Below are 13,250 nucleotides of genomic sequence, written 5' to 3'. Positions count from 1 at the left end.
TCACACACACCACGGACTCACACATGTACACAGGCACACACAACACACTACACACACCACAAGCACACAACACACACACACAGCACACAACACACAACACACGCAAGCGCGCGCAACGCACACACCAGAAAGGGAAGAGGGAGCTCCACGCCGCACACACGCACACACACACACACACACACGCAACACACACACCCACGCAAACACCACGACACACATGCAGGCCACAACACCACACACACACACCACACACACACTACACACACACACACACACACGCACGCGCATGCGCGCGCGCGCACGCCCGACCACTACGCACACCGCACACTGCCACACGCCGACACGCACACGCACACGCACACGCACACGCACACGCACACGCACACGCACACGCCACAGCGCACAACGCACACGCCACACCGACACCGCACACCGACACACACACACACACACACACACACACACACACACACACACACACACACACACACACACACACACACACACACACACACACACACACACACACACATGCACACACATAATATATATATATGTTGCGATTCGATGATTCGCCGCGTTACACGCAACAAAACGCCGAGGTTCCCAGGTATAGGCTGTATTATTATGATGTCGTGTTCTTCGTCGATGTACGCCTGCCTCGTCCTATTGAGTCATGGCGGGGCCCATCTGTCTCGTATTTTCTAAACCAACAAGCTAAAAGTCGTCTTCAATAACTACGACTAAATGGATATAGCTGGGTAACAAAGTTCTGTTTATTTACTGCACAATTAGTGCGCCTCAGAATGTGTATCTTGTTTAGGCAACAAAGCCTAAATGGATATAGATTCACGTAACGAATTATTCTTTATTTGCCTACAATTGAAGGGAACGAAGCGCGCATGAATCGACGCGTGCACAGGCGGCCGCTGAGTGACGCCTAGATGCGCACCCATCGTCGCCGTGCTCAGTGAAGCGCGCACGCCGCGCGGAAACGCAGCGCAGTCTTCACGGTACATTTGCCGAGGAAAATCGACATGAAATAAACAAGGCTAATTACACGCCATGCTATTTACAGGTAAAACCATTAAGTCACAAAACCATCGCGAACATCTCGGCACGCGATATCAAAACGATGTGCGGGACAAGCCCATTAAATCAGGTGCCTGCAATTTTGCGCGCCGAGTCGCTCTGCACGCAGCAGCAGCAGCAGCAACAGCCGTCGTCTGCACGGGTGCTGTGACGTCATCGTGCTCATGACATTCGGTAGGTAGCTATGCATTAAGCATCGCTCTGTGTTGGGTTGATGGCAAGGCAGCGCTAGGCGCGTTCTTCACGAGATCGCAGTAATATGCGCGCCTGTATGTGTGCGTGCGTGTGCGTGCCTGCGCGTTTGCGTGCATATGTGTATGCATGTGTATGAGCGCACGTGTGCGACTGAGTTGTGTATTGGCCTTGCTATAAGACTGGATGAACAAATAGCTGCATTTCATAGTGGATGAGTATTGATGAAAATCGATATTAAAACCTCGCATTTGCTGAAGTGTAAGTGCAGGAGTGTAGGCCATGTTTCGACAAGAGATAGATGACTTATATAGACGCTTTGTACATAAATATAATAACCGATGTTCAAGATGTCGTAGATTTACGTGCGGTAAATATTAAATAACAATATATAATAATATGACAATTGTATCACGAGCCACCTGATCAGTGCCGACTTTTTTATATTTTTTATTTCTTTTATTACCGTCGCGGTACAATTTGAGGGTAATTTTCACCGTTCGCCCTTCTTCAATGTACAATTTACAATTACTCATTCTATACAAGACTGTAGAAAGTAGGTGCTCGCCATAGTAATATACATACAAAATTGTACATAAATTCACATTTCAGCGCCATTTTCATATATAGTCATCCACAATACATGACAACGATGCTTCGTAAACGCATGTCTTCCGAATAAACGATCTACTTCTAAATCGCATAGATTTAAACTGACATTACACCGATCGCGTTGTCAGTATAAAAAACTGAATAATACCTCTGCAAAGTAATAATACAGTCATGCAGTGTCTCATCAGCAGCGTATGCTATAGCGATGACGATTTAATATTCGTCTATAGAGTAAATTATTACAAGCAATACTTGAGGCTTTGCTTTGTGACAAATCCGTTTTTGAATGAGGTTAACTAGCATCCTAATCGTGCATGAACCTACTTGTAAAATTTCACGCTCAGTAGCAACGGAGCTCCAGCACTTGTTACCACACTCTTCTATTTAATCTGTGCTGTAGCAGAATGTTATACAGGCGCACATACGTTCTATCTTGTGCTTAATAAATATAGAAGTAGGATAGATGAGAATCGATCTGTACACACCGATGCACTAGATATGCTGTTGACAGCTGCAAGCGAGCACACACTCATATCTACACGTCGAGTAGCCCCAGTTGCAAAACACAATGATTAAAAACAACAACGAGTTTTAAAACACATCTTATATTTACGGACACTTTCATGTTTCTGCACATAAACGTCGGTCGAGTGGGACGACCATGTTCCATGTCGACATTAGCATTGCTCTAAGGAAGAGACGAAGAGCACAAGTGTGCTTTCGTTAAAAGATTGAACCTGACTTTGGTAGAGGTACTGATTGTTATTCCGATAAATTTATTGAATAACGGCGTGTGGCCGTTTTCCTTCCGCTATAAACGTACATATTACTGCACGCATATATACCGGAAGGCTTTCGCTTTGACACGCTCATTTGTCTCTACTTCACCGAAAATCGCAAAATATCCGTTGTTATGCGTGTAAGGATTTCCACCAGCGGTTAGATGCTGTTCGTCTAGCTGGTCTGCTAAACTAATATATTACTTGAATCGATAACTCTTGTTATTACGCGTCTACGAACATAACACTTGGTTCACAATTTACCTTCCAAAAATCATCAACATTTTTGTACATAGCTAGCGCAATCGATGTATTCGTAAATAAATATCGATCGTATCTACCATGCAATCATTGCACCCAAAGCTAGGCGTAGATGAGTGAACCAAATAGTTGTTTAACATTGAGTTCTTCTGAGAGAGGACAATCACCACGACACGCATCAGTAGTTACATATAATATTCGCAATATCTGCACGTTGCATTCAGTTACGCGAACAGTTGCCAAAGACGAATCCTGTTTGCGTGTAAATTAAGAACATTCACATACACGTGAAATCTTATACCTATATACTGAATATACAGTTCTTCATAATGTCACGCGCATGCACAGCGAGGGCAGGATATGCCTTCAACTATCGTAAACTCAACGTTCTCTTTTGTATAAAATTGTGTCATTTAAAAGAATGCTCATCGTGGTATTTTTATGCAATAACAATGTTTTAACGCGTTATCCTAAAATTGTCACTTTTAATGAAAACAGCAGTATATGCGTACATGAAATACTTTGTTGTCACAAATTTTGTATGAACGTACATTGCGAGTTCAATATTCCGTTATTATTGTTATTGTTATTGTTATTATTATTATTATTATTATTACTATTATCATCATTATTATTATAGATAAATTGTGAATATCGTCACTCCTTGGAAACCATTTACACTTTCAAATTTTTTATAACTTAATTAGCGTAAATAACCCGTATACAAAATAATGTATTGTCTTACTTGAGTGATTTAGAAGTCATAGTATATAATAATAATAATAATAATAAATAAATAAAAATGTGTGCGTGTGTGCCCTCGCTAGTGTGTGTGTGTGTGTGTGTGTGTGTGTGTGTGTGTGTGTGTGTGTGTGTGTGTGTGTGTGCGCGCGTGAGTGTATGTGTGCGTGCGTGCGTGGTACGTGCGCGTTCGCGCGCCTGTGTGAGCACGGGTTTCGCTTACACGAATATCGAATACGCATTTCAGGAGAATGTCGAATCAGTGGCAGTAACCAGGGAGCAGTCAATAAATATCTATCCGACATGGGTGTAATACTTGATGATTACGAAAAACACATTCTACGTATTGGGCAAAGAAACAAATACGAATACGTTGTAACTACGATCATCGTTTACGACCATCTGCCTCGTTGCGCGTCATATCCATATCATAATAAGACAACGAAAAACATGAAACAGCCTATATGACCATCGTAGAATACCTAATCGTTATAAATATGTTAAAAGAAACACTAGAATAACTATCTCACCAGATGATGACAATAGCGAGTAGATTAAATTCGTTCTATTTACATGCGCCTAAAATACGTGCGCGCTCAAGTAATATCTATATTTATTAGTCACGTCTCGGGTAATATAACATATAAACTGATACTACCGCATGCCCGTGTTTGCAAAGGTTCATGTCTGTCTAGCGCAAGTGTAGCTTTTACAAAATCGCACGGAGAGTAGCTTCTTCTTTTTTTCTAGCGCTGTCGCAATCGTCTGTATTACGCGTCGCCATATTTCTCCGTCGCAACGGGAGGCCAAATTTATCATGCAGAAAATAAGCATGCAGCTTACCTGAGAACAAACCAGATGGAAACCGTAGCTGTTTTTTTTTACAGTAGACTATTTCGTAGGAAATAACTCAGGCGTTACATTTAACACATTCCATAACTATGCACATGGGAAAATCGGAGATGTGGAAAACGGACAAGCATTATCTTGAGATGGCGGTGACGAATACTAGCAATTCACTATACTGCCAATATTAGAGAGTTCGGCGTTATCTCAGTGTATCGACAGCGGGCAGAGTCATATTATCAGGATTTCATAGATATGAAATAATAGGTTTTATGTGCCTCTTTATATCTGCATATTATACGCGAATTGTAACGCAGTTAAAGTTGAAAAGGGCTAAAAATATTTTTATTATTGTTCCTTTTAATAAAAATGTTTAATAAAAATGCACGCGACACTCCAGCCAAGTATTTGTCAACAAAGAAATATTATTGATCTGTTTTTGTAAATCCTAATCCAAAGCTGCAAAAATACATGGGTCTGTGTATGACAATTGTATATAATTATAATTGCAATTATAATTATAGTTATATAATCTATTAATTACTAGTTATTGTGACTAATGGTAGTGGGAATCTTGCATGCAATGTAAGTGTTTGATTTACGAAATTGTGAGAAGCTGTTATTTAAACGAATTTGTCTTTTTAAATGCTAGTCGTGTTTAGTGTATAATGCTATAGCGCCGGATAATGCTATACTAATATCATCGTGTATATAAGTTCCTGAAAACATCAAATAGTCTGGCTACGAATGTTTTGACATGATGAATATGTTGCCATCGATGCATTTGTAAAGGGAACGATAATAGACTCGACACACAGGCGAGTAATGTGAGTATATAGAGGAGTTACACCTGCATGTGCTCACCTATGAAGGTTCTGTATGAATACTCAACCTTGACTTGACGGCAGCACGAAACAACTGCCACTGAGAAAAACACTGATAGAATGTCGCCGGCTGAATAGTCACGTATATATATATAAATATATATAAATATATATATATATATATATATATATATATATATATATATATACGGGTCGGTACACTGAACATGTTACGGAGTGAATTCATTATATATCTATATCTCGCTTATCGGAAGCCCCCGTGAGCCGCGGACGCTGCCATACCACCGAGTTATTACGTATGTAGCGCAGAGACGGGGTTGGCGGCGTATGCTCGCAAGGCCGTTCCCGCCCCGACACGGCGGCAATGCTGCCGGTAAACCCTAGAGAGTGACATCAGCTACCACAGGCTCCTCTGACGAGCGCCAGCCAGGCGTCGCCCGTTCGTCGCAGAGGCACAGGCCTGAGTCAGAGCCTAGACGACAGACGAGCCGACGGTTCATCCGGCATGCGACAGGTCGTTGTGCAGCGCCGGAACGAATTCGCGCCTGCGAAGAGCGAGTCAGCGAGTAGGGAGACTGATAGAGCGAGCCGGCATTGCCGCTGTTGACCATATTGCCGCGACGTTGGCCGCGCCGACGCACGACTCGCGCGGGACATCGCTGCGGGAGCCTGGCCGGGGCAGCGACAGTCGGCTCCCCGACGGCATCTGCGTCATCGCAGCGGGGAGCGAGCCCCTGGGCTGAGTCCGAGCAATATTACATTCAAGAGCTGAACCGCGGCTGCAACCGCGAGGAGTGTAGCGCGCTTTAGATGGAGGACCCACACGCAAGTGTGAACGCGTCCCGGAGTCCCTCGTGTTCTGAGATCCCGAAGCCGCTGAGATACGCAGAGTCTAGGCAGGCCACGGTGGTGCAGACGGGCCAGGGTTTGTAGAGCGCCTGGGAAGCGCGTCGGCAAGCATCTGCACGCCCAGGAGAGCAGCCGGCGTGGGCGGTGAGATGAGCGGCGGCGTTGGCACAGCCGGTGCACTAGCACCCAGGTAAAGCACGGGCCGTAGACCCGCCCGTATTACGGGAAAGCGTACTACCCTGAGAACGTTCGTCGTCTTCTTGCGTTTTTTCCACAACTGTGGTGCGCGACGATTTTGAAAGCCACACCTGTAAAACACGTAGCGTTTATGCAGCGCTAGCTGCGCGAGCACGTGCGGGCGATGAGATACCAGCTCCGGTTTATTTCACCCACATCCCACGCGCGCTCACACACACACGACCATCACACATACACCACAGCACAGCCAAACACAGCGCACACAACAACACACACCCACGACACACAAACAACACCAACACGCACACAAGCACACACACGCACGCAACGCACACACACACCACATCGACACAGCGCACACGCACGCCACGTCACGCACGCACCGCACACATCAGTCAACACACACACACAAGCGCACGCACAGCAACGCACGGAGGCACCACACACACACACACACAGCACACCAGACCAAACACACCCACACAGCACACTACACACCGGAGCCTGTCGCATGATTACCAGCGATATATGCAATGCAGCTTAAAGTGTCTCTTGATGTTTTAAGTAAAATACAGTACACACTCTTATTCTAGAATGCGCGCAGAAATTATCTAGAATATATATATATTAATAAAAACAGGACAGAGAGTTAAAATCAGCGACGACAGCTACTCGATCTGGTGCTATCAACATCGCGTCTCACTTTTTATTGCGTGTAGCTGAATTCCAGATGCCACACAGGCACTAGTCACGCGTATAGGCGACGCTTACTCGTACAAATGCAACGCCTCTCTCCCGATGCTATACGACACCGTAATACAGCATGCACCACGCTCCTAGCGTAATAAAGACTCTCATCAAGCGTGGATTATAAGGCGCTTGCACAGATAAAGATTTATGACAAAAGGACATGGCGATCTCTGACTCAACGCACCCTAAATGAGTCCCTGACAGTCACTCTGATGGAGTTTGTCCGATTATGTTTCCGCCGACCGAAGAGAACACAACAAAGAAGGCGACGACAAGCCTTCATTAATATGTGGTTAACTGGGCACTTGCGGACCATTCGTTTCAAAAAATTTTTGTTATTTGGAGAGGTGTAAAATACATCAGGGTGCAGAAACACCGTGATAAGGCCTTCTGATTCGCAGCTAATGACAACGCAGACGTTTAGTATGGCCATCAGCGTAGAATTACTTGAAAATATCTATTTCAGTATGAAATTAAACTTAACAATACCACGAAACGATAGTATTATTTGTTGTTTACTAGTGCTATTTTTTAAAATTGTGGGGGGGGTAATGTAAGTATTATTATTGATTGTTGAATCATATGCGGTAAGATCAGACAGACAATTAGACACGACAGAGGAGCGATATACCCTATCTAAATCATTATTATCATATCTGATACTCTATCTAGTATCTATCTATATATATATATAATATATATATATATATAGAGAGAGAGAGAGAGAGAGAGAGAGAAGAGAGATAGATGGATAGATAGATAGATAGATAGATAGATAGATAGATAGATAGATAGATAGATAGATAGATAGTTAGATAGATAGGTAGATAGATAAATAGATAGATAGATAGATAGATAGATAGATAGATAGATAGATAAGTAGGTAGGTAGATAGATAAATAGATATATATAAATAGATAGATAGATAGATAGATAGATAGATAGATAGATAGATAGATAGATAAATAGATAGATAGATAGATAGATAGATAAGTAGGTAGGTAGATAGATAAATAGATATATAGATAAATAGATAGATAGATAGATAGATAGATAGATAGATAGATAGATAGATAGATAGTTAGATAGTTAGATAGATAGGTAGATAGATAAATAGATAGATAGATAGATAGATAGATAGATAGATAGATAGATAGATAGATAGATAGATAGATAGATAGATAGATAGATAGATAGATAGATCGCGCACCGACCCGCACATATACACGCGTGCGCCCTAACGCTTACATGTTATAAATCTTAAATAGGAGAAGCTCGAAAGCTTTAGAAATCGAATAGCTATAGCAATTTATGGGAGCATTAAGCACATTTTTTCCGTTTTATCGTTCTTGCGCGTTGTAAATACTTCTAATGTTAATCTGTACGCACAAAAATTCTACCAAACGTTTATTCCATAATTACTATATCTACGAAAAACCCCATATCGATATCGTATTTACTGCGTACATATACTCCGGCCATAGAACAAACTCAACGCAGCGCCAGTGCGAACACAGCAGTAATTGTGGCGTTGTCTGCTTCGAAAGCAGAGTCGTGAAGCGCCGCGCACAGACGAAAAGGAGGGCAGCCATTTTATAGCGGGAGCAGCGGCAACACGATACACGAGCAGTACATCACCACGAACCACTACAGCGGATTCTTTACACGGCTAGCGCCGCCCAACCCGATTATTTTATAATCGCCCTAGCATAAAGCGGACCCGGGTTATTATGGCTGTCGTATAGAATACTACTATGCACGCCGTTACATCCGTTATCACCCAACGATATATCTGGTTGTAGAATTATTATGGTTAGTCCACATATACCGATACACGAACTAACATTTATATAACATGCTAGACACTGTATGGCAACACACTAATATATTACATTTCCGTACTAATTTATAAATTAAATGTAATATAATTGTGATGTATTGCTTACATATAGATATGTAGCAATCCATCTATATAATTGACTATATATCATATTATCTATATCATATTTTAATGTTTTGTGCTTCCCCAAATGAGTACTAGTAAAATATGAACAAAGAATTACTACAAATTTTACGTTGACGACCTACATGTACCGATATTTTTTGTCCGATAATTAAAATCGAATTAATGTATTTCTTACAAACTTGCGAAACTATTCGGTAAGGCTTCTGAAATGAATTTGTGTTTCGTCAGTATTTGCTTGCCATTTCTATTTTATGACACCAAAAATTGGTTAGTTTACGTCTCAATAAACGCTTTAACATTAGTATATCATCCAGTATTTTGTTGGATATCATGTGTAATATCTCAACCTTGCAGCAATATATCAATGCACGATTGAAATGCTTCCAGGCATTAATCATGCATCAGCAGATTTGACTCTAGTTGCATTTGTAACAGATTACCAGATCGTACACACACGCACGGACGGACGGACATACGCAAGCACAGACGGACATACGCACGCATGTATCCTTGCTCACGCACGCACACACGCACGCACACGCACGCACACACGCACGCACACGCACGCACACACAAGCACATGTATATAATATATGTCTAGTATAATTACTATGTATAATTATACATATTCATATTAAACAAGACACCGCTATAGTATTGGCTTGCACCCTATATATTGATAATTTTATGCTGAGCACGCCTGTCTGCTATTTTAAAAGGGTCAGCGAGTGATGGAATCAGGTCTAATCAACGTAAGTGATCACGTATTAGCCGACTTAATTAGGAACTATTAAAGAACTGCTCCCTATACACCTTGTCGCTCCACGCATGCATGATGACAATAATAGTTTAGCGTCTAATAATCAGGTTAATTTGGCTGCAAATCACGGCACCCGACCTTTATTTTGTCTGTGCGTCCGCGCCGTGATCTCTAAATGAAAATAAAAATAATCTAGTAGTTAATCGGTGGCTTAATTGTGGCTTCTTACCTGCACTCTGGACTCGGTTAGTCCGACGCGCAGCGCCAGCTCCTCTCGCATGAAGATGTCGGGATAGTGCGTCTTGTTGAAGCTGCGCTCGAGTTCATTGAGCTGGGCCGGAGTGAAGCGAGTGCGGTGTCGCTTCTGTTTCGTCGGCTTGTCGGTCGTGCTGTCCGAACTCTGACCGACCGACTGCGGTGGCTGGTGCTGCTGCTGCTGTTGTTGTTGCTGCTGCTGTTGGTGCTGATGCTGATGTTGCTGATGTTGCTGTTGATGCTGATCGAGGCTCTCCGACTTCAGCTTGTCGGAGCTACTGCCGGCTGCGTGAGAAATGAGACACGAGTTACAAATCCGATGAACACATGAAAGAAGATAACGCTGATGATCTTATCACTGCATATATGATGTTGTGAGAGTATAATACCCACTTTTCGCCCTATAAAATGACGAGCGAGTATATAATCACTCTAATCAACTGATGATTAGAATAATAATCCACCCTGTGCTGAGATTACCCTTGATGAATGCGTCGTAAATTGTCAAACAAGTCAATCAATACTAATTAAGTCATGTACTGAGGGAACAGTAGCGATATATCGCATCGCGAGTGCAGTAATCAAGTAAACCAGCGCTTAAGAAAAATTAACCTCACTTTCACGTAAGTAAATCACACGTTAAGATTTCAAAGATACAACAATGCTACCATAGCGCGTGTACAGCATCTGCGCGTCTATGTTCGCTCCTTGAAGTCGTAAATCACCATGAAATACGAATAATGAATAATCCGTCGTTCTCCGCGCGTGCGGTGCAACCAATGCCAGCTCGGCTGTATTCATTCGCATTAGTATCGAAGCCGACTCTCTCCGAATACCAAACGTTTAAAAAATCTGGAAATTCGGCCCCAGAGCGAACGACGCGATCGACTAAAATAACGCGTCGAGCATCGTCCTGCGTTTTTTTTTCGTTGTGCTTGTCGCGTCAAAGGTAGACGCGGCGGTCACACACGCGCGCGCGCACGCGAGCACACGCACGCATGCAGCCATTATCACACGATCGGCGACCAGCACGCCTGTTATGCCGCTGTCGCAAACATGCGGCGGCCGACGTCGGTCGTAACGATTGCGCCCGCCGCGCATATAATCAATTAAACACGAAGCGTCTCGCACGCGACGCACGACGTCAACGAAATGCAAAAATCCGTTCATTGCTAATTCGCTATAGGAAAAAAATACGTAACGTATTAACCGCGGCGCGTTTCTCACAGAGGCGTCGTACCGGACGTATGTCTTGCACAGATACAGTTGCTTATATATATATATATATATATATATATATATATTGGGTATGCAGGATTGAAAAAATCTATCGTGGAAACGCTTATATTTTTTTGTGACGAGGCCCTATAACACCACGCCTGCATTAGACGTACTGAGTTTTGCCGCGTAGTGTTGTTTGAAGACGTACGTACACGTCGCATAACGGCTGTAGTAAACGCGTCGATACGATGTATAGTAAATAAGGCGGTAAATAATATTGCATTGATTGCAGGTAACAGACGCCCGCTCAAGTAACTGCATGCATAGGAAAAACCTCGCTTATAACAAACTTACATCATTTGTATGTAGATAAGAACCTAGTGCAATTGTGAAATCGCAATTATACTGTTATTATCTATTATTATTATTATTATTATTATCATAACTATTATTTCCTATCACTATTATGATTGTTACTATTATCATTGCAAATCAACGCGCCTGGAAGAGAATGACATGCAAATCAAATTGGCGCGTTGGTCGGTGTCGAGATATTATAGAGATAGCGCACAAAGTACGCACACATAGCTGATTGGATTATTCTAGCAATAGTTGCTCATTCGTATACAATACTATCTCGACATTAAACGTAACTACCGGAAGAACTGACAGCCGAGATAGCGAATAAAACATCAGAACAATCACGATCATATAAAAGCAGCGATCGGTTTGCTACATCTTAGTCAACGCTATACTTACTAATCACTATCCGAAGTAAAACAACAAGTTATAATCTCGTCGACTCGCGATCACACAATATCGAACAATTAGCCTAGAGATAGGTTATCGACGAGAACGCGCACATTGCAAAGGAACGTCTGTCCGACGGCCTTCGCGGCCAGGGCATGGCGGGACCGGGGTACTGCTCCGAGCGAAGAAAAACGAGAACTGGAAACGAAGAATCGCCTCGACTTGTTGCGAAGCAATGCATTACCGACGGCAATTACTTGCAGTAGCCGCGAGTGGTTTTTCAAAATTAGCCGATATTGGTGCTGAAAGACGAAATTTGCCGCAATGGCTCTCAATCCCGCGCTGCTAAATTTAATAAACGATAAGCCTATCAAAGGTACAGGAGCTAATTTATAGTGTTCGGTAATGTAATTGGAGCCGTATATACTACTTACGTGTGCCCATGGGTATGCCAGTAAGTATTTCGGCTTGAGACGGGTGCAGGCCATGATTTCCCAGTGGGTTGGAACTGGTGCCATACGACATAGGATCCATCCGCGCCGAAAATCACCTGCGACAAAAGCAAGTTACACAGGGAATGTGAGGCGGTCGCGGACTGGAGAAGGATGACACCGGCCGGTATAATGTGTTCGCAGTGGGTGTGACTAGCCAATCAGTGATCAGCGTTCGGCCCGCACGCCGAGGCCGCAGCGGCAGCGTCGTGGATAATGCGCGACGTACGGCATGGCGGCTGTGAGGCGCGGTATGTGCACGCGGCAGAAAAGCGCACGACCGCCGCTGCCGCCGCCGCCGCCGCCGCCGCCGCCGCCGCCGCCGCCATCATCAACAAACCACGGGACACGCCGTTGTCGTCGCAACCGCTGATCCACGGATAAACGCCTCATGCCTAATGCATGCATGGCCGCCACGTGGTTGTGTGTGTGTGTGTGTGTGTGTGTGTGTGTGTGTGTGTGTGTGTGTGTGTGTGTGTTTATATATATTATATTAGATATACAATATTAGATAGCGAAATCATTGTTTATAAATTCGGAAACTGCTCGAGGTTAATATTCTCGATTCTGCTGTCGATCTTAGTAAAGATCATAATATACATCTTATATGTTCATGAGTTCAGTGGAATAATCTAATGCTCT

At 43.2% G+C, this 13,250-nt stretch overlaps 1 protein-coding gene across 1 annotated transcript; it reads right to left on the bottom strand.

Moving 5' to 3' along the window:
• Positions 1-3,971: 3,971 nt before the first annotated feature.
• Positions 3,972-12,693, bottom strand: LOC106805717 (homeobox protein orthopedia B-like). The gene is given in 5 exon segments (XM_014807419.1): positions 3,972-4,016; positions 6,456-6,518; positions 6,520-6,525; positions 10,121-10,431; positions 12,552-12,693. Coding segments are annotated over 5 exon segments (525 nt in total). The 5' UTR covers positions 12,652-12,693.
• Between the last annotated feature and the right edge of the window lie 557 nt (positions 12,694-13,250).

Source organism: Priapulus caudatus, unplaced genomic scaffold (genome assembly GCF_000485595.1).
Source record: "Priapulus caudatus unplaced genomic scaffold, Priapulus_caudatus-5.0.1 Scaffold125, whole genome shotgun sequence".
Classification (NCBI taxonomy): domain Eukaryota; kingdom Metazoa; phylum Priapulida; class Priapulimorpha; order Priapulimorphida; family Priapulidae; genus Priapulus; species Priapulus caudatus.
The sequence above is the reverse complement of the archived record's forward strand: the minus strand, read 5'-3'. Positions and strand labels throughout refer to the sequence as shown.